General features: G+C 44.9%; 1 protein-coding gene across 1 annotated transcript in view; it reads left to right on the forward strand.

The window, feature by feature from the left end:
* Positions 1-4,023: 4,023 nt before the first annotated feature.
* The window catches only part of SLC15A5 (solute carrier family 15 member 5), a 48,860-nt gene continuing 25,531 nt past the window's right edge, over positions 4,024-27,352 (forward strand). Inside the window, exons 1-3 of the mRNA XM_087722534.1 lie at positions 4,024-4,387; positions 6,281-6,503; positions 26,484-26,653. Coding sequence (XP_087578660.1) covers positions 4,024-4,387; positions 6,281-6,503; positions 26,484-26,653 — 757 coding nt within the window. The remainder of the gene's footprint in view (positions 4,388-6,280; positions 6,504-26,483; positions 26,654-27,352) is intronic.

Here is a 27,352-nt window from a genome sequence, read left to right on the forward strand (position 1 = left end):
GCTAAAGCTAAAATTAACCCCTAAACCTAAACCTAACCCCCCTAAACCTAATCCTAATCCTAAACCTAACCCTAAACTTAACCCTTAACCTAACCCTAAACCTAACCCTAAACCTAACCCTAAACCTAACCCTAAACCTAATCCTAACCCTTAACCTAACCCTAAACCTAAACTTAACCCTTAACCTAACCCTAAACCTAACCCTAAACCTAACCCTAAACCTAACCCTAAACCTAATCCTAAACCTAACCCTAACCCTAACCCTAACCCTTAACCTAACCCTAACCCTAACCCTAACCCTTACCTTAATTTGAATCGGCTTGCTTTCAAAGCGCTATTTAAAGCACCCTTTTTTTCCGTGGTTGCTGTTGTCGCCCTGCTGATGACATCAGCGACGCGGTTTAATCGGGCGCGCTTTAGTGGAGCGCGGTTTTGTCGTGCCACGTGAAGTTGACCTTAGAGTTAATCTTTGCTGATTACTGGTGGATTACTGGTAGATTACTGTTGTTTGATGGTGTTATAAAGTAAAGCTTCTTTTTGCAATTGATTGATGGAAATATTGTCAATGTCCGGCATTGTTCAAATGGTGCTCTAATTGTTTTGTGATTGCACCCAAGGCGCTTATCACTATTGGTACTATCTTTGCTTTCTTTTGCCATTGTACTTCTATTTGCAACATTGGTGATTTTCTATTATGGTTCATCCAATCAGCCCAGTGCTGGGTTCCGGATCCCGGTATGGTTGGAACAGGCTCGCCATCGCCCACATGGATGCGCACCATGCGCATGCATCGTATCAGCCAGCGACGCCTCCGCAAGCGTCCGCGACATTCCAGCTGCTCATGCACAGAAGCTCCAAAGGCTCCAAAGGACAGGTAAGGAGCTCGGGCGGGCAGGTGGTCCCTCCGGAGCACCATACCGGAACTGTACCCTGTGCTCCGGGCAGGCTCCGGTACACTCGTACCGGGCCATACTGCCTGCAACCCACCACTGAATCGGCCATATGTTTAGGCTGGATTTGACGTTTTTTATCTACCTATCAAGTTCTTCCCAAAGACTTGGGATAGGGAGTTTGTTGTTGTTTTGAGAGCATTAAAGGTATTATATGTTATATGGCCGTGGTCATACAATATGCTAACATAGAGCATAGAATAATAGAGTTGGAAGGAACTTTGGAGATCTTCTAGTCCAATGGCTAAACTCACAAAACAACAAGGCAACCTGAAGCAATCCTATTACGTCCTCCAGTAATCAGAAAGGAACTTTATATAGTGCAGACATCTTCATTGCCCTGTTTCCACACCTTTCCCCCTCTTAGTTTACACCAAACTTCCAAGAATATTACACAACACCTGAAAACCTTGTTCCTGGAAACACAATAAATCATGCAAAGAGATTCTGAGTTACAGAGTGTCTTAACTACCGGTCCAAATTATTTAAAAACACCCATGCTCTAAATCTGAAAATTCCCTTTGGTTGAATGCTTTTGCTTTCTAATATTCCAACTATCTACTGCAGTCTTCCACAATATTTTGTAGTAGTGTCGTCTATAGAACATTTCCTTCTGTTGACTTAAATAGGCTAAATGTGTAAAATGCAAATTCTTGGGGAACTAAGTGACTCTCCCTCTTTGATGACTGTGCTGTGACCTTTGCATATTTATCTAAAAGTGTGTCGTGTTGTGACCAACGGGATCTACTTGCAAGTAAGTGGTCATTAGATTTCTCCCATGGAGCTAAGTGTCTCCAGGGTTGGGCCTCAGAACATGCTACAGAACTGAAGGCTCAGCAGTTGGCCACAGACGAGGACGGGCAGGTAAGTTAACACTAACTGTTCTTAATTGAATTGGATTGTCATCTCTACCATCCCAGAATAGATTTGCTGGCTGGCAGTAATGGGAACTGTTACCTAGGAAGAGTTGAGCAGCTTGGAGTAGACTGCTTGCAACATTAAGAGTAGAAGTTATCCAGGCACATTTGTGTGATTGATAAACTGGGTTATAAATCAAACACAGAAATCAGTCAGTTTGGTGGGATTCACAGTACTCTAAACAAAAACCGAACAAGCTACCTTAATATATATTTTTAGCCATAATCGGATAAACAAGTGAGCAGGTTGAGTTTATTATTCAAAAAGTGTTAACTTTATGAAAAACCATCACCCGGAGTTTACAAATATTCTTTGCACAAAATACAAGAGTTTAAATGCCTAGCATTTAGTTTTAAGGTTATAGTTCAAATTAATTCCAGCTGAAGCACAAATCAAAGATGAAAAAAAAAAGATGAGATGTGTGTTTTTCTCACAGGAAGAAGTCTCGTTCATAAGAGGGGATGCAGATTAAGAGGCTGTCTTGCAGATTATTCAATCTATTTTAGCATAAAATAAATTTACCAGGTTTGTGAAAAGAAGTTGAAGAAGAGATGTGTTGTTGGTTTTTTAAAAAAACAACTGTTTAATTTAGCCAGCCTTTTTGATTTGTAAATCATGGTTTGTCTTTTTACCCACATCTGTATGCTGCCTATGCTTTGCATTACTGGCTGCATTATCATTTAGCTTGTTGCACAAACCCCCTGGCCTATGCAGTGGACTAATTTATGGCTTAATAGGTTGTGTGTACCCAGCCAATTATGGTTTATTTTAAAAAAAAAAAAACATGGTTCCCTAAGCAAGTTTTTAAAATGTGAATTCAGAACACAGTGTTTCCAGTATGATGGCTAGGAACTGTGAACCTGTTGTCTTGTTTCACCTTAACTGAAGTTTGCTTGCTTTCTTGTAATAAATAGACAAAATGAATGATGTGAAATGTTGCAAACAGGTAACGTCTCTGCAGTGGTTTTTTTTCTTAATCTTGGCTACTCTAAAATGTTTGGACTTCAAAGGCTCAAAATTCCCTAGCTAGAATACTGGCTAAGGAATTCTGGGAGTTGAAGTCCGTACATCATAAAGAGGCCTAGGCTGAGAAACTGCTTTAAATATTAATGCATAGAAAAAAGCCTTAACTTTTTGGCCATCAGGGACCGTTTCTATGGAGGCTGGTTTTTCCACAGGGGGGCAGGGGGTGGGCATCGTTTCATGCACTGCCAGGATCCTGCACATGTGCAGATTGGGCCTTCTTCAATTGTGCGGCCTGGTTCTGTTTCTACTGCAGACTGACACCATTGATTTTACCTATAAGATATTTTTTTTCTGGAAACCTCGCAAACCGGGTTGAGATTAGAACAAAGTTGCAAGAAAGAAATATGTATATATTTTGGTTTGGAGATATCCCAGGTGATTTTCTTCATGGCTTCCAAACTTTTCATTAGCCCTTTGCAATTATTTGGAAGAAGGTTTGTTGATGAAGATCCTACTTACTACCCTTAAATCTAGCGGAATATAGTTTTCCCCCCACCCACCTCCTAATTAACTTTCTTATCTGAATTTAACTAAGAAAATAGCAAAATGTAATAACGATAAGCTGTTGTTCATCCTGTAATGTGTATCCATCACATCTTTATCTGTTTACTTCCAGTTTCATTCGTGGCTGCTTAATTAAAGCATCGGAATATTAGCCTCATGTTATTTTCTCAATCCTAAGACTTGAATTTTGCGGAGGTATTTTATCTGTAACAGACAGATAAAGTTTGCTGCACATTGTATTGGATTCACATAATTTTAATCGGCAGTTGTGGTCTGGAGGTAGGTGGAAAAGAGGGCACAGATCATGTTTGCCACCTAAAAAGCTAATTAAACAGGGATGGTTTTTTTTGGGGGGGGGGGGGTTGTTTTGCTTTGTTTTTTTACAAAAGTTGCGCCGTCCACTAAAATTAATACCAATGTTTTGAATCTGGTTTTTTTAAACAGATTGAAAATAGGACTCGCTCTGAAAATTGTGGCCGAGGATGGAATCTTACACAAATCTCTCACTTAGGTGTTAATTATAGAAGAGGGTAAACCGAAGCACACACATACACATAGACACGCACACACACACACACAGACACACAGACACACACGTTCCGTTGCTCACTGCAACCTTCAAGTCATGCCTCTCGTAGATTTAAGACTCCGGCAGGACGAACAGCTTCTAAATCATGTTTCCAAGATTGAAAGAAGACCAGCCAATGCTCCCCTTGGCCTGGCTAGTTCAAAGTTTGAGAAAGAATTCCAGGCGATGGTTTGCTTACTCCTGGTGGAACTGTGCGAAAAATTTACTTTCTACGGCATCGTCTGCAACATGATTCTTTTCTGCACCATCAAGCTTGGCTATCACAACTACGAAGCCGCCATGCTCAATGTTTGCTTTGCTGGGGCCTGTACAGTGGCCCCAGTTTTGATGGGCTGGCTTGCTGAGCATCCAGTGGGACGGATCAGACTGGTGTATCTGTGCGCCGTGCTACATTTTATCGGTAGGTATCACTTTTGGGGGGGCACCTTATGGTAGCTGGCGGGTTATTTCCAAATGTAGATGGTGTGCAAATGAGGGCTTTGTAAAACCTGAATGTTTCTGTACCAAATTGAGACATTTTGAGAAATGGGCGTGTGCTATATTTTGAAATGGTATGTATGGCCTGTTTTTAATTTTTTTTTTTACATTTTGTTTGGAACATGCATTGCATTCATGCTATGACAGTCATCTAGACCATAATGGATGAAACTAATGAAACTAACTGGCCTTGAGACAACAAGATTTATCAAGTTTGAGGAAATCCAAACTGAGGTCAGATTAAGCAACAGCTCCCAGGGGCATTTTTTTTAAAAAAATAGAATGGCAGGTTGCCTCAGCTGGATGGCTGCTTGGAAGTGTGCTACCTATTGACATTAAAAAGGACAAAGCTTTGTTAGGTAAGTTCCCCGTTGGAAGAGCGAGTACGTTCAGCGAAGCGTTGTGAGAGCTGTGTTGGAGAACACACAAACCAGCATACAGAGACACTGCAGTTTAAATAGGCTTTTACTTTCGAGGAAATAGAGGTATCAGAGTCCATCAAACAGTCCAAGTCATACACGGATAAGACAGTCAGTCATCAACGTCTCTCAATAAAGGGATAATCCAAATAACATACTCCAGTATCATATAATCAGTTCAGTATTCAAAGTTTGCTAGCAGTTGCAAAACTTACAATAGCTCACGGCACTTCCAGCTTCCAAAAACACTCAGATCAGATCAGCCCAGCATCTAACAAACAGAGACCTACAGTCGTTCTGGCTCCCTCTTATGGCCGATTTAGGAAAACAGCAACCAATCACATTTTACAGTATGATTTAAAGAAACAGGTACAACATTGTTACATGGTTTATATATTGCCAACCCAACCATTAAGTTTATATTCCTAACAAGCTTCAACTGAGATAATTGAGTAAATTGTATCTTCTGATTGGCAAAGTCTACTCTGGCAACCATTTTGTTAATGCCTAACCTCATTTGAAATGCAGATAGTCCTCGACTTACGACCATATTTGGTATCATTGGCTTCCCCCCATTGACTTTTCTTGTCAAAAGTTGGCTGGTAAGTTTACAAATGACAAATCACATGATCCTGGGGATGTAAATTGTAAATGTGTAAATACATGCTGGTTACCAAATGCCCAAATTTTAATCACACGGCCGTGGAGATGCTGCCACAATCGTAAGTGCGTAAATAACTTTTTTCAGGGTTCCACCACAAAACCACGCTCGACTAAACCGCATCCGACTAAACCGCGTCGCTGACGTCATCAACAGGGCAACAACAGCGTGGAGACAGAAGCACGCTGTAAACCCTAAACCTAAAATTAACCCCTAAACCTAAACCTAACCCCCCTAAACCTAATCCTAAACCTAACCCTAAACCTAATCCTAACCCTTAACCTAACCCTAAACCTAACCCTAACCCTTAACCTAACCCTAACCCTAACCCTAACCCTTAACCTAACCCTAAACCTAACCCTAAAGCTAACCCTAAACCTAACCCTTACCTTAAGTTGAATCGGCTTGCTTTCAAAGCGCTATTTAAAGCGCCCTTCTTTCTCCGCGCTGGCTGTTGTCGCCCTGTTGATGACATCAGCGACGCGGTTTAATCGGGCGCGGCTTAGTCGAGCGCGGTTTTGACGGGTCACGTTTTTTCAGTGTCATAACTTTGAATGGTCTCTAAACAAATGGTTGTAACTCAAGGGTTGTCTTAATTCTTTTATAGGAGTCACCATGACCTGCTCCCAAAAATTATGAGGCCCCCTTACCATTTGAAAAAGTCTATGTTTCGTCAAAACGTCCTAAGATGACATGTCTGTTTTATGCTTTCAGATGTTCCTCTTTCTTTCTGCAGGTACAGCCTTGTTACCTGTGGTGGCCTTCCCTTTTGAGGATTTTTTCATAGATAAGCACTACGTCCTCCACACTTTGGCTAAAAAGAAGCAGGAAGCCCTCTTCTACGTTGCGTTGTTGGTCACCTGCCTTGGCTCTGGGGGAATAAGAGCCATTGTGTGTCCTATAAGTGTTTACAACCCCGAGGAACATGGACCAAAAGAGCTTCTGTCCTTCTTCAACTGGTCAGTGCCATTTGCAGGTGATACAAATGGTCAACTGTGGGAACGGGTATCATTTTGGAAAAATCTGAAAGTGGTTTGTTTGTTGCAAGCTGTGCCAAGATTTCACTTTTGCGTTTAATTATCAAAGAGGGTAAATACCATGTTTCCCCAAAAATAAGACAGGGTTTTTTATTCTTTTGACCCCCAAAATAAGTGCTTGGCCTTATTTTTGGGGAGGTCTTATTTTTGAAGTGCAGGAGATGGCGAGCGTGGTCATCTCATGGCTACTGCTGCGTTGCAATATTTTCAGGGAGGGCTTATTTTTGGGGGAGGGCTTATTTTGGCCCATGCGCTGAAAAGCCCGATTGGGCTTATTATCCAGGGAGGTCTTATTTTGGGGAAAACAGGGTAGTAAGGTCCAATGATCGCTGATGAGCCGATTTATCACAGAATCCTAGATTTAGAAAGACCCTCAAAGGTCATCTAGTACAAATTCAGGTTCCTTTAAAGCACTTTAGACAGGTCTGTTTGAAGATCTCCAATAATGAATGCCGTGGTGGCTTAGAGGTGAAGACACTCGCCTCCCATTCAGAAGGTTGAGAGTTCAAGCCTAAATAGCGGCAGAGGTTTCTCTATCAGGGCACAGTAAAGAGAAAATATCTGCTGTGAACTCTGCATGGCATCAGGAAGGGCATCTGGCCAGTAAACGCCCAGCTCCATCTAGTTGCCCCAACTCTACCCCGAATTAAGAGATTACAGGGTCATAAAAAGGGAGGGTTTTTGGGGGTTGAAGTTCTCCAAAGAAGGACATATCACTTCATAAGACAAGGTTTTCCACTGTTGACAGGTCTTATCGTGAGAAAGTTCCTCCTAATAACCTAACCTGGAATTTCTCGGGCAGAAGAGAAGAGATCCACTCCCCCTCTATATAAAGGCCTTTAGATTTCTGAAAACTCTATATTTCCCTTCGGTCTTCTCTGCTGCAAAGTAAGCAGGCCCACTTCTCTCTCTCCTCCTTTTCAACATCTCCATGAAATCATGGGGTCAACTGCCAGTTTGGGATTCGGTACCTTGAGTACACAGGGGATGCGATGGCTCAGTGGCTAAGACGCTGAACTTGTCTATCAGAAAGGTCGGAGGTTCTAATCCCTGGTGCAGTGATGGTGAACCTTTTTTGGCTCGCGTGCCAAAAGTGGGGGGAGTGCAGGGGGGCCGTGTGCCACACCCATAATGCTAATGCTCCACCCCCATTTTTGACGTGCTTTTTTCACCCTCCCCAGACTCCAGAGGCTTTATAGGAGCATGGGTAGGGTGAAAACAGCCCCCCCGGAGGCTCTCTGGAGGCTTCAGGGAAGCTCCAGAGCACGAAAAACCAGCCCTGTGGGCAAACCGGAAGTTCAGGAATGGACTTCCAGTTTGCTCGTACGGCCGGTTTTGGCCCTCCAGAGCCTTCAGGAGGCTTCCCTGAAGGCTTCAGAAGGCAAAAAACGACCATACGAGCAAATCGGAAATGACTTCCAGTTTTTCTGTAGGGGCGTTTTTCGTCCTCCGGAGCCTTCAGGGGCCTTCAGGAGGCTTCCCTGAAGGCTCCGGAGGGCTAAAAACGGCCCTAAAACCGGAAGTCACTGGCCAGCGCGTGCATGCTGGCCAGCTAACAGGGCAATGCCTCATGTGCCCTGACAAATGGCTCAGCGTGCCAACTGTGGCACGTATGCCAAAGGTTCGCCATCATGCCCCTAGTGCCATGTAACGGAATGAGCTCCCATTACTTTGATCTTTTGATCTTCTAGAACACTCAGATTCTTTTCACATGTACTCCTGCTTGGATCAGTCTCCCCTCTGATCTTAGCACAATTTTAATTGCAAAGTTAAGGCTCAGACACCGCAGATGACTGTTATCTTCATACTTTGTTTTACACTGAAACAAAAATTTAAAAACCCCACAAGTGCAATAAACAGAAAAAAGAGATAGAAAGCCCCATGGTTAGCAGAGCTCAATCATATATTTAGTACAAAATGGGTGGTTGGCTGGATACGTTTAGCTGTGACCGAAACCTTAACAGAGTAATTCCGGTTAATTGGAGAACATTTACTTTTAAAGTTCTAAAATGTTTTATTGCAAGTCAGAGCATTTGAAGGAAATTCAGCTGGGGAGCGTCTGTGCTTTCTTCTCTGCAGAGAGACTGGTGAAAAGAATGTTTGTAGGAGAGAACTGAGCTATTAAATCACATCTATGATTTTCCTAGCAAAGGTGTATATCTATTTTTGGAAACGGAGGAGTTACTGAAAAAGAGAATAGCCAAGGCAATGCTTGTTTGAGAAAAGGTGGGAAAAAGGAAGATGAAGAATTGCCTAAAAGTGGAACTGAGAACAACTTGCAAGGGAAAGGAAAAGAAATAGAAGGACTAGGGGAGACATGATAGCAGTGTTCCAACATCTCAGGGACTTCCACAAAGAAGAGGGAATCAAGCTATTCTCCAAAGCGCCTATTGCCCCCCCTTCTTTGTGGCACCCCCCTCAAAACCCTGTTTTGTGACCTGCCTATCACACTCTTGGGCAAAGCATGTGAGCCATTTCCTCCTTTCAGTTGTCCACAAAAGTACATCTATAGTATGTAGATGCAGATAATAAAGTTGAAAAAAAAGGTGAACAACATTTTTACAGAACTATAGATACGTTGAGGCTGGTTGAAGCCGGGCATGACAAGGAGTGGCTGGGAGGGGAGGGGCCAGGTGTGGCGCCCCTCGACGTGAGTGATGTCGAGTTGGTCACGCCCACCCAGTCACATGACCAGCAAGTCACGCCCATCAAGTCATGTCCAGAGAACCAGTAGCAAAAAAAAAATTGAACCCCACCATTGATCCTGAGGGCAGGACAAGAAGCAATGGGTGGAAACTAAACAAGTAGAGAAGCAACTTAGAACTAAGGAGAAATTTCCTGACAGTGAGTACAATTAATCAGTGGAACAACTTGCCTCCAGAAGTTGTGAATGTTCCAACACTGGAAGTTTTTTTAGAAGATGTTGGCTAACCATTTGTCTGAAGTGGTGTGGGGTTTCCTGCCTAGGCTGGGGGTTGGACTAGAAGACCTCCAAGGTCCCTCCCAACTCTGTTATTCTATTCTATTATATTATACTCTACTCTACTCTACTCCAGTGTTTCTCAACCTTGGCAACTTGAAGATGTCCGGACTTCAACTCCCAGAATTCCCCAGCCAGCGAATGCTGGCTAGGGAATTCCGGGAGTTGAAGTCCGGACATCTTCAAGTTGCCAAGGTTGAGAAACACTGCTCTGCTCTACTCTACTCTACTCTACTCTACTCTACTCTACTCTACTCTACTCTACTCTACTCTACTCTACTCTACCCTACCCTACCCTACTCTACCCTACCCTACCCTACCCTACCCAACCCTACCCTACTCTAAATATTGGATGCACCCTTCAGTAAAGTTTGCAGTTATTGAGTTCATGAATAGCAATAGCAGTTAGACTTATATACCGCTTCATAGGGCTTTCAGCCCTCTCTAAGCGGTTTACAGAGTCAGCATATTGCCCCCAACAATCCGGGTCCTCATTTCACCCACCTCGGAAGGATAGAAGGCTGAGTCAACCTTGAGCCGGTGAGATTTGAACCGCCGAACTGCAGATAGCAGTCAGCTGAAGTGGCCTGCAATACTGCACTCTAACCACTGCGCCACCTTGGCTCTGAATGTTAATTAACGTCTGGGCCAAGGAAAAGAAATAGGAGTTTCTATAACTGTATACCCATCCTTGTTTTTCTGGCTTGGATAAGTTGGAAACAGCCCAGGTTTTTCTTTTTTTAAAAAAAGAGAGATTTACTCATTTGAGCAGGAAGCCTGAAGATCCTCCCTAACTGGGAAAAGTACCTTTCTTCTCTTCAAAGGTCTGGGCGCTAATGAGGATCTTTATTTATTTTTATCTCCCTTCATTAGGAGTCTTGTTAGCAAAGCCAAGTTCTCACTTCAGAATAGCCTCTCAGGATATTGTTGGGGTGTAAACCAAAAACTCCTTTTCTTTTTCTTTCTTGGGTGTTGTTTTTTTTAAGCAGACAAATCGGATGCGACTGGATAATTTTTCATCAGTGTGGGAGATAGCAATTGAGGTGACCAGATGTGGTGCCAACAGCAGGTCTGAAATAGCAACTTCAACATCAGAAAAAAGTTTCACAATAGAAGAATAACAGAATAACAGAGTTGGAAGGGACCTTGGAGGTCTTCTAGTCCAACCCCCTGCTCAAGCAGGAAACCCTATCACCATTTCAGACAAGAGGTTGTCCAATCTCTTCTTTAAAACTTCCAGTGTTGGAGCATTCACAACTTCTGGAAGCGAATCTTTCCACTGGTGAATTGTTTTAACTGTCAGAAAGTCCTTCTTAGTTTTAGCTTGCTTCTCTCCTTGATTAGCTTCCACCCATTGCTACTTGTCCTGCCTTCAGTTGCTTTGGAGAATAGTTTGACTCCCTCTTCTTTGTGGCAGCCCCTGAGATATTGGAACCCTGCTACCATGTCACCCCTACTCAGGAGTGTGTTTCTCGCCCCGTTCCAACCGGTTCGGTTGGAACGGGGCCGGCGGCGTCCTCGTGCACGCGCGCAGTGCACGCATGCGTACTAGCGTCTGTGCGATGGTCCAGCTGCTCCTGGAGGATCGCGCAGGCGCTGTATGCGTCCTGCGCATGCGTGGAAGCGCAGAACTCGTCAAAACTGGGTAAGAAACGCGGGCGGGCGGGTGGACCCTTCGGCATTCCCGGAAGTTACTTACTTCCGGGTTCGGCGACCAACTGGTTCGCGGGGACCGCCACGAACCGCCTGAAACCCACCTCTGCCCCTACTCCTTCTTTTCATCAAACTAGACACACTCAGTTTCTGCAGTGTTGCCCAGGATTGAACTGTGGGGTCCTTGTTGCTCCCTGACCTTCGTTGTTTTGCTGCAGACATTTCATTACCCAGCTAGGTAACATCTCTGATAACGCTACCTAGTTGGTAATGAAACACTTGCAAGAAAACATCCAAGCTTAGAGAGCATCCTGGACCCCCACAAAGTAGACATTGTAAAACCGATAGTCTGGTCTTCTTTTTGGATTTAAACAGGAAGGTAAAAGTCAGCATTGATGTTATTTGGTAGCAATGTCTTAAGCAACATCTGCAATTCCACACATGTAAACATGGAGGAGAGAAATTATTCACATAAGACAATTGAGTAATAGAATAACAGAGTTGGAAGGGACCTTGGAGGTCTTCTAGTCCAACCCCCTGCTCAAGCAGGAAATCCTATAACCATTTCAGACAAATGGTTGTCTAATCTCAAATACCTCCAGTGTCAGAGCATTCAGAACTTCTGGAGGCAAGTTGTTCCACTGATTAATGGTTGTAACTCTCAGGAAATTTCCCCTTAGTTCTAAGTTGCTTCTCTCCTTGATTAATTTCCACCCATTGCTTCCTGCCTTCAGGTGCTTTGGAGATTTCTTTCTGGCAGCCCTTCAGATATTGAGCCCACTGTACATGCTTGTAAAGGCTGATGGCTGACTGTTTTGTTTGAGATGTATGTTTTGCACCAGTTTCAGAAATGGAGTGGTGTCACAAAGGAAATTTCTCCCCTCAGGTATAGATTCTCCTTTAACAAAATCCAGGAGATCATCTCAATAACATGGGGAAAAGAGCATTCCATTCCTACTGTAGTTTGAGATATGACCCAGTCTCATCACCATCTTTACCATGGTGAATTTGGGAGAAGAGCACAGAAACTTAGAAAATGTGCTCTATTGACGCCTGAATACATTTTATTATTGAGAATTAAAACTTCAATGAGAATGTGCTACTTTTTATTTCCTTGGAGAATGGTTTTACTGGGTTTAGCTTCTTTATTCCCCTCCACCAGCCCTCCCAATTACTTTGACATATCTCCTTTGGAAGAAATCCGTTCCTAAATATTGCAGCTGTACCGAAGGGAAAAAATATTGTTTGATTCTTCCCAGCAAATTCTTCCTCCTTGACCTACGCAAAAGAAAGAGAACGAAAGAGAAAAGGCTTCCTTTTTAAAAATTCAATACTGGGTTTTAATCCTTAATTAGCAACATCATTTTGATTAAATAAGACTCCAGAGAATTAAGGCTGAAGATCCATCTAAATGGTTGCTCGGGAGAATTTATTGTACTGCAGTCCTAGTAATTCAGGAGAAGGTGGGTTATTTAATCAAAGTGACATTTCCTAGCGTTGATTACAAAAGAAAAGATTAATTTTTATAAAATAGATCCTTGAGGTAATCCGAACAGGGTGTTGTAAGAGTTTAGGCTAGTTGGAGAAAGTCAGGTGAGAAAATGAATTTATGTAAGGATGGATGGGTGGGTAGGTGAGAGGGAGGGAAGGAAGGAGGGAGGGAAGGAAGGAAGGAAATGATTGTTGATGGATGGAAAAAGGAAGACAGGAAGCAAAGAGGATGGATGGATGGATGGGAGGGAAGGAGGGAGGGAGGATGGAGGAAAGGAAGGAAGGAGAGAGGGAGAGAAGAAAGGAAAGGGAGGGAGGGAAGGAAGGAAGGCAAAGATTGTTGATGGATGGAAAAAAGGAAGACAGGAAACATAGGGGATGGATGGATGGGAGGGAAGGAGGGAGGGAGGGAGGGAGGGAGGGAGGGAGGGAAGGAAGGAAGGAAGGAAGGAAGGAAGGAAGGAAGGAAGGAAGGAAGGAAGGAAGGAAGGAAGGAAAGAAAGAAAATACTGTTGTAATACAGGTAGTCCTTGACTTATAACCACAATTGAGACCAGAACCTCTGTGGCTACATAATGCAATCATTAAGTGAGTTCTGCCCAATTTTATGGCCTTTTCTCTGTGGTCATTAAGCAAATCTCACAAAGCAAATCCAGTTTCCCCCCACTGACTCTGCTTGTTGGAAGCACCTTGGGAAGGCCAAAAATGGCGATCATGCAACCCCAGGATGCTGCAATTGTCGTAAATACATGCCAATTGCCAAGGCTCCAAATTATGGTCACATAGCTGCAGGGACATTCTTCGGAATCGTAAGTGCAAGGACCAGTTGTAAGTCACTTTTTTTCAGCACCTTCATAATTTTGAAGAGTTGTTAAATGAATGGTCATAAGTTGAGAACCATCGGTATTATTTTTTATTCTTTTGGTGCTTTGAGTCAGTGTTGGCTCCCAGTGGCTGCTGGGATTTTTCATACTTATTGCCATTGCTGCTGCTTCCTAGGTTTGAGAGAGAGTAAGTGGCCCAAAGTCACTCAGCTGGTTTTGTGCCTAAATTGGGACTAGAAATCATGGTCTCCGGATAGCTAACCTGGTACCTTAATCACTATTGTCTCTCTTCATAGTAATAGAATTAGCCAAATACAGCTATATCATTGATCCCCATCCCTTGTTGCTTGAAGTAATCTCTCCCTGACTCTATAGTTCAGGGCTGTGAAACTCACGGCCCGCAGGACACATGCGTCACATGCTGGCCAGCCCCACGCCTGGTTTAGTGAAGGTTTAGTGAAAGTCCCGATAGGTCACGTGATGTCGCCGTGACAATGCGAGTTTGACACCCCTGCTATAGTTGTTGATTTGCATCTCTTACATTAGGTGTCAGGGTTCCAAATAGCATCCAAAATTAAATCATAGTCCAAGGCAAAGTACTCCTCAATGTTCCAATTTATTAAGAGAGACATGTTGGCACATCTGGGAAAACCCAAATCTGAAAACTTCCTGGGTTTTTCCAACCAGTTGAAAGTTCATGATCATGTCCCCACACCCACAAGTCCATCACATGGTCCAATCTCCCACTGCCACGCTGGCAATTCCACCCATCCAGTTCCGGTCAGGCTCAGAGGTGTAGAGACCAAAAGATGACCTTGATTTCTAGAAAGGAATTTTATTTTGACAACAACACATTCTACTCCTTACTATTCCCCCTCTCAATTCCCCGCTAATGAAACAGCATAGTAAAATAAGAGAGAGTGTGGCAGGCCAAAGATCCAGGAAGGAATATGACTGCAGGCCTGACATTAGGGTTCAAAAGGGACAGTCCACCAAAATCTCTTCTGTGGCTCCTGGAACCCTTCTCTATTTTGGGTGGCCCTCTCAATTGAGGTCTCTTTTGCATTTTGGAAGGCGTGGCAAATGCTTGCATTATGTTCATTATGTTCAAACCCCCTTATCAAAATAGTCCTTCACCCTGCCCTTCTTGCATTATTCCCCTGAAACTGGCCTGGGGAGTCAGGTTCACCAACAAATGCGCGCCCGACAAAAGTGTGCCGACAAAACCGCGGCGAGAAAACCGCGACATCGAAATCGCGCCCACAAAAGCACGCCGACAAATGCGCGCCGACAAAAGTGCGCCTTCAACAAGCAACGCGAAAACAACATAATAACCCTAACCCTTACCCTTACCTTAACCCTAATCGCGCTTTCGTCGGCGCAGTTTTGTCGGCGCGGTTTTGTCGGCGGGCTTTCGCTGGCGCGGTTTTGTCGGCGCGGTTTTGTTGGGTCACGGGGGAGTCATATTGCCCCAAATATGGAGATAGCATATGGCAGTGATGGCAAACCTTTTTGGCACCGAGTGCCCAAACCAGATTGCAGGCGCACTGGAGTACCGGAAACCAGTAGACCAGATGGCCCGGGTGCATACGTATGCCATCTACCTGTTCTTTGGGTTTCTGGCATGCACATGTATGCCAGCCAGCTGGTCTTTGCATGGATTGGAGAGCCAGAAAACCAAAGACTAGGTTTTATGGAACTCAGTAGCCTCGAAATGCATAGAATTATATTTCAGAAGTTCCCGAAAGTTATTGGAATAGCAGTCCAATAGACTGTGTCTGAAAGGAACCAGGTTAGGGAGAGCCGAGTTCAAGAAAGGTTAGGTTAGCTTCTCAGCTGGTCTTTGGGTTTCTGGCGCTCTGGCGCACGCAAAGACCAGCTGGCAATGGCGCGCGTGCCAGTGGTGGGATTCAGCCAGCCCGCACCTACGCAGGAGAACCGGTTGTTAACTTTCTAAGCAGTTCGGAGAACCGGTGGTTGGAAGAAATCTCCTTTTGTTTTCTTCCACTTTACAGGGCTAATCCTGCAAGGGAGGCAGGAGGGAAACATCCTGGTGTTGTTTCTAGCCTAATCTTTATTGCCCTGCTTCCAGAAACTGCCTCTCCAGTTAACCCTTGTTACATTGTATCAGCTAAGGCGAAGCGCCCATCCACGTGGGTGACGTTAAGTTGGCCATGCCCACCCAGTCACATGACCACCAAGTCACACCTACCCAGCTGGTCATTAGGGGAGAGAACCGGTTGTTAAATTATTTTGACTCCCACCACTGGCGCGTGCCCACAGAGAGGGCTCTGCAGTCGACCTCTGGCATGCATGCTATAGGTTTCGCCATCATGGGCATATGGTCCCTAAACCTGTTAGTTCCACATGGACCTATGCTCCATGAAAGTATACAAACTCTCTTTAAAGCCATCCCCATTACTTGGCCATAAGTATGTCTTGGGTAATGAATTCCACAGATTAATTATATGCCGCGTTGAGAAGTATTGCACCTAAATCTATTTCCAGTCAGTTTCATTGGCCATAAATGATGTAGGTTTATTTAGGGAAGACCATCTCTCCGCAAACCATTTACAGAGCTTTGTCATCCTTCCTCGGAGCTGATTAGTTAAAAACATAAGGAAAGGAGAAGTAGAAGAGAAGAAGGGTGAAAAAAACACAAGCTCAGGCACCTCTTCTTTAAAGGGCTATTTCTTAGGACAGTGTTGGAGAACCTTTGTGGCACCGAGTGCCCTATGCACATGCGTGTTGGAAACCGAAAGAGCAGCTGCCCGGGGCGCATGCACACAGGGGGAATATGATATTTCAGTTTTTGGCACGTGCATGCACACCTGCCAGCTGGTCTTTGCGTGTGCATGCTTGCCAGAAACCAGAAGACCGGGGGGTTGGTGCGCATGCCTGCACTGGAAATCAGAAGATCATCTTCCCGGTGCGCGTATGCACACCGGCGGCTGCTCTTCTGGTTTACGGCACTCCCATGCACGTGAAGACCAGCTGCCCTGTGCACCAGAACCCGGAAGAGCAACAGGCAACGGCTCACGTGCCCAGAGAGATGGCTCCACGTGCAACCTCCGTCACGCATGCCATAGGTTCGGCATCACAGGATGACAAAATGTAAGGAAGAAGCCTCCGGAGTACAAAAAACCCCGGCCCTATGGGCAAACCAGAAGTTCGGGAACGGACTTCTGGTTTGCTTGTAGGGCCAGTTTTAGCCCTCCGGAGCCTTTGGGAACCCTTCTAAAAGCTCCTGAACGCTCCGGAGGGCTAAAATCGGCCCTACGAGCAACCCGGAAGTGACTTCTGGTTTGCTCGTAGTGTCATTTTTTGCCCTCTGGAGTCTTCAGGGAAGCCTCCTGGCAGCCCCTGAAGGCTCTGGAGGACTATAACCAGCCCTACGAGCAAACCAGAAGTCTGTTCCTGAACTTCCGGTTTGCCCATAGGGCTGGTTTTTCGCACTCCGGAGGCTTCAGGGAAGCGTCTGAAGCCTCTAGAGGGCCTCCGTGGGGGGAAGGGGAGGATGTTTTTGCCCTCCCCAGCCTCCTATAAAGCCTCTGGAGCTTGGGGAGGGCGAAAAAAGCACACCAAAAATGGGGAGCACTGGTCATGTACGCATGCATACTGGGGTCGTCTGCAAAACATGGGTGTGGCACGCCTGCGCATGAGCCCCCTGCGCTCCCCCCGCTTTTGGCACGTGAGCCAAAAAAGTTGCACCATCACTGTTATAGGGTTTCCTGCCTGAGCAGGAAATACTAGAAGACTTCCAATGTACCTTCCAACTCTGTTGTACTGTTATATTCTGTTAAAACGCCATCACGCATGATAGTTTAGTGCAGGGGCCTGCAACCTTAAACACTCAAAGAGTCACAAAGGTCCTAACCAGAAGCCCCCCACTCAATTCTGGAGCTGACCGGAAGTCCGGTTCCCCCACCAGAGAGTCTCCTCCTAGTACGGCATCCTTTCTCCTCTATCTGTCCTAACCGAAAGCCCTATCAATTGTGTAGCCGACCGGCATCAGGGAGCTGCAGCAGAGGGATGAAAGAGCCACATGCGGCTCCAGAGCTGCAGGTTGCTGACCCCTGGTTTAGTGCAATCAGGGAATCTAACCGTTGTGTATTTTTTCCTTCCCTTCCTTTAACCAGGCAGTACCACTGGCACTTTCCCCCCTCTTCTTTTATTTCTGGAAGGTGTGTGTGTGTGTGTGTGTGTGTGTGTGTGTGTGTGTGTGTGTCTAAATGAGAGGAAGGAGCGATGAAGATCCAGCCTATGTTGAATTTGACTTTTTAGAAAATGTGTAATTGCTTTGAGTTTTGGGGGCCCCTGCACTGCAAGGCACTATTAATCTAACTTCCTGTCTTCTGAGGTCCCTATTCTGGGTATACCTTAATTGCTCACAGCTTCACTTGGAGACATCATTATTTCCTTCTAACCAAGCAACAACCAGATAATAGCTGGGATGTGAATATATATGATATTAATTGGAACAAAAGAAGCCCCCTGTTAGGAAATGGGAGTGGATCAAATGTTTAGCTAGCGGGAAATCAACAGTTCTAAAAAAGTTGCACTTTGTGTGTGAGTTGCTAGTTTACTCCCTCAATCTGGTACCCAATAGAGATTCCTTATGGCCTACCTTCGCAAATGGATTTGTGTGTATGTGAGTGTGTTTTGTAACACTACAACTGTTAGATTGCAAATTGGTAGCGGATAAATGGAAAATCAGTAGAAATCAGCAGCGGTTGAATGCGTAAGTTGAGTACAGTCTTGTTAAAAGAAACTAGACACTCAGTTGTTCCATTCTGTTTTTTTTTTTCTGACTATAGCTGGTCCTTGGTTTATGGCCATAATTGGGCCCAACATTTCTGTTGCTAAGTGAGATAGTTTTAAAGTGTGTTTTTCCCAATTTTACAGCCTTTTTGGCCACGGTTGTTAAGTGAATCACTGCATTTGTTAAATTAGTTGACATGGTTGTTAAGTGAATCTGACTTCCCCATTGCGTTTGCTTGTCAGAAGGTGGCAAAAGGTGAGGACATGACCCTGGGATCAAGGGTGGGTTCCTGCCGGTTCAAACCTCTTCTATAAAACTACCATACCATTTAGAATCAGTTCCAGCTCCCTCCCCCCGGCCCATCGGCACCACGTTTGCCCCGCCCACGGCTCACTGATTGGCTGGCTCACCAATCGCCCCACCCACCTCTAAGAGTCCTATCTAAACCTTAAAGTCTTACAGCTGTCAAGTTTGAACATCCCTGGGCTTTTTTTTTCTAAAGGGTTAGGGCTGCAAGGGTCTTGTAACTTGACAGCTTTAAGACTTGCGTTCTTCAAATGCCAGTTCCTGAGCCAACATTTTGGTTTCTAAGCAAGAACGTTGTTAAGCGAGTTTCACCACATTTTACAAGTTGGCCATGCTCAGCCGGTCACATGACTAGCAAGCCACTCCCACTCAGTCACATGGCTGGCCAGCCACCCACCCAGTCACATGGCCAGCAAGCCACTCCCCCAAAGCAGGCCACACCTACAGAAGAGGTTCTAAAAAAATTTGAAACCCACCACTGCCTGGGACACTGCAACCGTCATAAATATGAGTCAGTTACCAAATGTCTCAATTTTGATCATGTGACCATGGGGATGCTGCAAGGGTCATCAATGTGAAAAATGGTCATAAGTCACTTTTTTCAGTGCTGTTGTTATTTCAAACGGTCACTAAACGCACTGCTGCAAATCAAAGACTATCTGTAATCATTCTGGATTGTCTCCCTTTGAGATCTGTTCACTTTATTCTGATTTGAATTCTAAACTAAAAAAGGGAAGCCAGTATCCATTTAAAAAAAAAAAACAACCCTCTTTGAAAATTGAAGTGGAGAGTCAGACTAATGTTTCTCAGTCTGGATGACTTTAAGATGGATGCCAGCTGGGGGATTCTGGGAGTTGAAGTCCACCCATCTTAAAGGGGCCAAGGTTGAAAAACACCATGTACTTTCTTCAGGATGTAGGACTGTAAATGCTTTGGAACAAAGATCATTTTTTTCAAATTTTATTTTATTTATTTATTTGTATTTATTAGGTTGTCAAACACGTACAAGATAGCAGATATGAACATGGACATGAACGAAGGAAATGAATACAAATAAATGGGGACAGTAGGACAGGGACGGAAGCAGGGGTGGGTTCCTGCCAGTTCTCACCTCTTCTATAGAAGAGGTTCCATAAATCTACAGTGCCGTTTAGAACCGGTTCCAGCTCCCTCCCCCTGCCCGTCCGCACATCATCCAGATGAAGAACGAGAGGAGGAATCCTGGGAGTTGAAGTCCACAAGTCTTAAAGCTGTCAGGTTTGAACACTCCTGGGATTTTTTTTTCTAAAGGGTTAGGGGTGCAAGGGTCTTGTAACTTGACAGCTTTAAGACTTGCGTGCTTCAAATGCCAGAGTTTCTGAGCCAACATTTTGGTTGCTAAGCAAGAGTGTTGTTAAGTGATTGTCACCACATTTTACAGGTTGGCCACGCCCGCGTAGTCACATGGCTAGAAAGCCACTCCCACGCTGTCACATGGCTGGAAAGCCACTCCCCCAAAGCAGGCCACACCTACAGAAGAGGTTCTAAAAAATTTGAAACCCACCACTAGACAGAAGGCACACTGGTGCGCTTATGCATGCCCCTTTTATGGACCTCTTAGGAATGGGGTGAGGTCCATGGTAGACAGTTTAAGGTTGAAGCTGTGAGGGTTAGAGGATGTAGCAACGGAGTCGGGTAGAGTATTCCAGGCGTTGACCACTCTGTTGCTGAAGTCGTATTTTCTGCAATCGAGTTTGGAGCGGTTTACCTTGAGTTTGTATCGATTGTGTTTGCCCGTGTATTATTGAGGTTGAAGCTGAAGTAGTCATTGACAGGTAGGGTTGTAGCAGACATTTTTTTTAAGTTTTTATTTTTAGACAGACATAGACAAACAAAATATAAAACATAAAGCCATCTTCAATTACATGCAGTGTGTCGACTGGTTACAAGGTTTTTGTGCATCCTTTCCATAGTCATCATTTACAATTTATGTGAAATCACATATTATCAAGTCAAATATATACGTATATCTTATTATCATTGTACCATATTTATTTAACTATCACTATTATTCCTTCATTTTAAATGAGATATTCTAGATATTGGATTCATTTATATTATAACAATTCATTACATCATCTTAAATCTATCAAATAATAATATATCTTTGTGTTATATTCTGTATCATTCTATTATTCTTGTATTTATAACATTCTCTAACATCTTTCATTTCCATGTTTTTTTATCTAACCACTGATAAAATAAATCCCATACCTTATAAAATTGTTTATCTTCCTGTTCTCTAATTTCAAATGTCAATGTACTCATTTCTTGAAGATTTCTTGTACCCCTGAAGAGCATTCGGAGACTTCAACTTGTCCAGAATGCAGCCGCGCGAGCGATTGTGGGTGTACCTCGATACACCCACGTTACACCTATCCTCCGCGAGCTGCACTGGCTTCCAATCGGTCTCCAGATACGCTTCAAGGTGCTAGTTATTACTTATAAATCCCTTCATGGTATTGGACCTGGGTACTTGAGAGACCGCCTGCTGCCAATTACCTCCCAAAGACCCATTAGATCGCACAGGGTTGGCCTCCTCCGGGTTCCGTCTACTAGCCTCAGGGAAAAGGGCGGCCTACAAATGCAAATAAACCTAGCCAATGCCATCTGGCTACGACCCGGGGGAGGGCCTTCTCTGTTGCAGCTCCGGCCCTCTGGAACGAACTCCCTGCGGAGATTCGGACCCTCACCTCTCTCCTGGCTTTCCGAAAAGCCGTTAAGACCTGGCTGTGTCGGCAGGCCTGGGGTTGATGAGCTCCCTTCCCCTCTCGACAGGTGTGGTTGTTGGTCATTTTAAACGTTTATTTTGTATTTGCATGTTCCCCTTCCTGTTGGAGTTGTTCGCCGCCCTGAGTCCCTTTCAGGGAATAGGGCAGCATATAAATAAAATGAAACTTCAAATTTCAGCACATTCCATTATTTTATGAATAACTTCCTCCTGCGTTGGTATTTTCTCATTTTTCTAATTTTTAGCAAGTACAATTCTAGCTGCTGTTAACACATTTATAATCAAATATTTCAATTCTTCAGACAATTTTGTGTACTATACTTAGGTCTTACTACAGGAGGCACAGTTCCAGATTATCCTTTTTGATTCTGGCACACAACATTTTTTGTAGCCGTTTATATTATTTTTCTTTTACCACCTTCTCTTCCATGGTTAGTGAATTTTCAATTTCTGTTGTTGCCAAGGGTGGATATACTAATCAAGATACTAAATGAAAGAGCACTTACTTGTGCTGCTGTGGGCCTAAAATACATGTGTAACAATTCAATGTGTTAATGCTTATCTGAGCTACTCATTCCCCATTATCTGTAAGTAGAAATATTCGGTGAGTTAACAAATCCCTATCTTTGCGAGATTGAAAGTTTGAGCAAATTCATCCATAATCTGAGAGGGAAAAGTTGTGATTCCTCATATCATAGTATATAAATCTGCCCTACGTGAAACCCACACCTCTGGGACAATCTGGAGTTGCATTTACGTGTAAACTGAGGAGGCCCCAAAGAGTGATAACTCAAGAAGAGGACAGAATCTATGCATGCAGATGGACTTAGATTCAATTTATGACTTCTCCAGGTAAAACTGGGAAATGCCCTCCTCTGAAACTTTGTCCTTTTTGCCAATTTATGTGAACAGCATAAAGGTACACAAATTGTAACTTTTCACAAAGTAGATTTCCAGTGTCCTAGCCACTCTGCAGATTTATATTGCATCATTATTTCTTCTGTGTGGATTGCCCCGCTACACACACACACACACACACACACACACACACACACACACCAAGAATTCTACAGGTGTGTATTCAAACCCCCAAATATGTACTCAGAAAGTAGTCCTATTGAACAGGTTGGATTCCAAGTTCAGCACGTCAAGAATCACTGGTTAGACAAATCCAATGAGGACACGCAAAGTCCAGGAAAGCAATCCACGAGTCAAAACGGGTCAGGATAGATTGGCATGAGGATACAAGGGCTGCACTACTGTCACCTATTTAACCCCATCCCAAGGACTTGAGTGAACACGGCACATTGCTCCAGCAACACTCAAGTCCTTGCGATGGGGTTAAATAGACGACGTTAGTGCAGCTCTTCACGAGAGGTGAGGTTGCCTCCTCACAAGTAGTCTACCTGATAGATGTTGTGCCTGCCACCTCTCCACTGTACGTGTCCTTTGATCGGGAGGAGATGTGGACACGACCTCCTCTTCATTGATAATGGGCGGCACCTCCTGGCCAATTTGCTACAGCTGTGGCTTGCCTCACTCAGCTTCAGCCAGTCACTCATCTGATAGACAAGGGGTGTCAAACTCGATTTCATTGAGGGCCGCATCAGAGCATTTGCATGCTTTCAGGCTGCTACGTTGGCAAGCGTTGGGGCAAGTAATGGAAGCTCACACCGTCACACGGTGCTTGGGTCTCAAACCCAAGCTGTCAGCTTTCTAGCTGGCAATCCCAACATTTTTCAAGAGCCGTGGTGGCGCAGTGGTTAGAATGCAGTACTGCAGGCTACTCTTGCTGACTGCCGGCTGCCTGCAATTTGGCAGTTCATATCTCATCAAGCTCAAGGGTGACTCAGCCTTCCATCCTTCTGGGGTGGGTAAAATGAGGACCCAGATTGTTGGAGGGCAATAATGCTGACTCTGTAATGTTTAGAGAGGGCTGTAAAGCACTGTGAAGTGGTATGTAAGTCTAAAATGCTATGCTAACCGCTGAGCCATCATGCCCCCTGGGAGCTCAAGTGGTGGGCATTTTTAAGAAAAGACTGGACAACTAATTGTCCAGCCTTGGGCTGAGGGTTGGACTAAAAGACCTCCAAGGTCGCTTATGATTTTATGAGGGTGAAGGTTTGTTCTCTGAGCTTCTGGGTTGCTTTCCAAACATTTTGTTACCAATCTAGGTAATATCTTCCCTAGAATTTAGGGGATGTCAGTGTCAATGATCTTCTGTTTACAGGGGTTTCAGGTGTGAGTGTGCCAAGTGAGGTTCTTATGATGGATCAAGCGTGAGTCATCAGTCAGTCTTTTGATGGGTCTTGTGATAAGGAGATTACCTCAGGTCCGGGTCATTGAGAGGGGAGCTGCTGGAGGGACTTGCTTGAAGGTCGGTTGAGGGAGCTTGGTTGAGGGTCAGTGCCAGTGGTGGGTTCCGGATCCCGTTCCAACTGGTATGGATGGAACGGGCCTGGCGGTGTCCACATGGATGCGTGCAACAGGTGTGCACACTCGCGCAGTGCGCGCATGCATCTTAGTGCCTCCGCGACGTTCCAGCTGCTCAGTGCTAAAGACTTAAAAGAGCGGTAAGGAGCTTGGGCGGGCGGATGGGCCCTCCAGAGTACCGTACCGGAATGGTATCCGGTGCTCCGGGCAGGCTCCGGTAGTCCCGTATCAGGGCGTACTGTCTGCAACCCACCACTGGTCGGTGCTGTCTCTGGTTGACTGTGTGGTTGATTGGGATTCTGAGGGGTTCATAAGCTGGTTGTAGGTCAATGTCTGTTGTTGGAATTGCTTTTGGAGTGCCAGGCTTCAATGAACTCATGAGTGTGGCGAGTGATAGTGCGGCTGATGATTTTTGTGTTGCCCCAATTGAAGTGGTACTGTTTGGTGTCAGTATGGGTAAAGATTAAGGCAGTGGTGGCTAACCTTTTTTGTCCTTGTGTGCAACAATGCTCCCGCATGTGCCCACACCCATAATGTAATGCATGCATGACACTTCCCCCATATGCCTCGCCCCCTGCACGTACATGCATGACCCCCCCCTTCCCCCCCATGCATGTGCGTGTAATCCTCCACCCCATTTTGTGCCTAGCAGGCCTCCCTGAAACCTCCTGGGACCAAAAATAGGGTGCCAGCAGAAAGGGGCTACACACACACACACGTAGCCCGTTTTGGGCCTAACAGGCCTTCCTGAAGCCTCCTGGGACCAAAAATGGGGCCGGGGGGATGCAGCACCCCCCCACTGCCCCCACGCATGTGTGCATGACCCTCCCAGTCCACCCCACATACACACATATCATCCACATGCATGGTACCAACCCAAAAATCAGCTGGTTGGCAGGAGGCTCGCGGACATGCACGGTGGAACTTAACTGTGGCACAGCTGGTGTGCCCGCAGAAAGGCACGCATTTCACAGGTTTGCCATCACGAGATTAAGAATTTGCAATCATGGCTTTGACTACCTGCCGCTGTTCATGGATCCTGGTTTTTACTTGACGTGGAGTTTGTCCCAAGTAGAATTGGTCGCAGTGATTACAAGTTGATTTTATTTCTACTGCTCAATTCACCCCAGTTGGATCTATCATTATTCCATTCCTCAACTGCTGTCTGTATTCTCTTTGGCCCATTAGGCAGCTATGTGGCTCTGACTCAGCCACTGCCATTCTGCTCTAACAAGATGAAAGATAGTTTAGTTCAGTGTTAATACCCACCGGGGGATTCCCCCAGTCGCTCGTCTTCCAGCATACAAAGATTCTGTCTTGACCTTTTGGCGTCCCTGAAATGCTCTTGATCTAAAATTACTGGGGTTTTAAAAACCACTTTTGAATTATGTCTGTCATTGTGATAAAAAGAAAAAAGAAAGAAATCCAACCGAGGTCCAGTGAAGGCCACCTGGCAAAAATCCTTGGTGGAGAAATTGTCATGTGAAAATTGTAGTGGGCTTGTTCCCGCCAGGATGGAATAGGGAATACAGGTGGCCCTCGACTTACAACCACAATGGAGCCCCAAATGTATGTTGTTGTGAGGAATTTGTTAAGTGAGTTTCCTCCGTTTTGCAACTTTCCTCGTCTCATTTGTTAAGTGAATCACTGCAGCTCTTCAATTAGTAACATGTGTCTGGGTTCCAAATAGCATCCTCAAGAAAATAAGAATCCAAGGCTAAAGATAACTCAAAGTTCCAATTTATTAGAAGAGCCATGTTGGCACATCTGGGAAAACCCAAATCTGAAAGTTTGCAGGTTTTCCCCACCAGGTTGAAAGTTCAAGACCCTGCCCCAGCATCCACATGTCCATCACATGGTCCAATCAGTCACTGTCCCAAAGAAGATTCCTCCCAGTGACACCCTTCCAGGTGCCGGGGTGAGATGACCTTGATTCTCTGAGAAGGAATGTTGTTATGACTACAAAGCTCCCATGCTCTATACTAGGGATGGCTAACCTTTTTGTTGTTGGGTGCCAAAAATGCAAGTGCAGCTGTGCGATAGCACATGTGTGCACCCATAATACAAAGCGCCCCCCCTACATACACATGTGCGCACAACACCCCCACACTCCCATCACATGCGCGCCACACTGTTCATCTCCAAACTGAGCTTGGTACTTCCTCTGTGAAAACAGCCTCCCCCAGCTCCCCGGAGGCCCTCTGGAAGCCAGAAACAGATTGTTTCCGAATTCCCGGTAGGCCTGTTTTTCGCCCTCCATAGACTCCGGAGGCTTTCCTGAAGCCTGGGGAGGGTGAAAAAGGCTTCGCCCAGCCCTTTGGAAGGCCAAAAATCAGCTGGCCAGCTCACGTACCGGCAGATATGGCTCCGCGTGCCATGAGGTTCGCCATGAGGGCTCTATACAATCCCCCCTCCCAGTTTCCCACAGTATAATATGTGGCAAGCTTGAGGCCAACTGTAAAGGATGGCTTCCAAGCTTGACAACATGGTTGTTAAGTAAATCTGGCTTCCCCATTGATCACAAAAGGGGATCACGTGATCCCGGGATCCTGCAGAGCATCGGCTTGGGTTTATCGTATTCAGAATTGCACTGCGGTTTCCATTTTTGAAAGGAACCAGCTACTTCTCACACATTTTTTCATTTGTCTCTGAAAATAATGATTGTTGCCATTTCCTCTTACAGGTTTTATTGGTTGGTCAGTCTCAGTTCAGCCATTGTCTTCATCAGCATTTCATACATCCAGCAGTCGGTGGCTCAAAATCTGGGTTTTCTTATTCCGTTCGTTTCCGTCTTGATGGGACTGATCACAATTCACATGGCACGTAGTGAAATGATTTATCAGCCCCCCAGAGGTAAGCAGTTACATGATATGCATCATTAAATCAATACAATGCAATGCAATGCAATGCAATGCAATGCAATGCAATGCAATGCAATGCAATGCAATGCAATGCAATACAATACAATACAATACAATACAATACAATAGCTCTCTTCAGCCCCCAGGACTGGCCCGTGTTCCTCCCCAACCTCCCCAAGGCCACACTTGGAATACGGCATTCAGTTTTGGTTGCCAAGATGTAAAGTTGACACTCTAAAAAAGAGTGCAGAGAAGAGCAACAAAGATGATTAGGGGATTGGAGGCCAAAACATATGAAGAATGGTTGCAGGAACTGGGTTTGTCTAGTTTAATAGAAAGAAGGACTAGGGAAGACATGATAGCAGTGTTCCAATATCTCAGGGGCTACCACAAAGAAGAGGGAGTCAAGCTATTCTCCAAGGCACCTGAAGGCAGGACAAGAAGCAATGGGTGGAAACTAATCAAGGAAAGTAGCAATTTAGAACTGAGGAGAAATTTCCTGACAGTTAGAAGAATTAATAAGTGGAACCACTTGCCTCCAGAAGTTGTGAATGCTCCAAACACTGGAAGTTTTTAAGAAGATGTTGGATAACCATTTGTCTGAAATGGTATGGGGTTTCCTGTCTTGAAGGGGGTTGGGCTAGATGACCTCCAAGGTCCCTTCCAACTCTATTATTCTATTCTATTCCTC

The sequence above is a fragment of the Thamnophis sirtalis genome, unplaced genomic scaffold, assembly GCF_051295495.1.
Source record: "Thamnophis sirtalis isolate CommonGarterSnake01/CBP01778 unplaced genomic scaffold, rThaSir2_p1.2 scaffold_9, whole genome shotgun sequence".
Taxonomy (NCBI): Eukaryota; Metazoa; Chordata; class Lepidosauria; order Squamata; family Natricidae; genus Thamnophis; species Thamnophis sirtalis.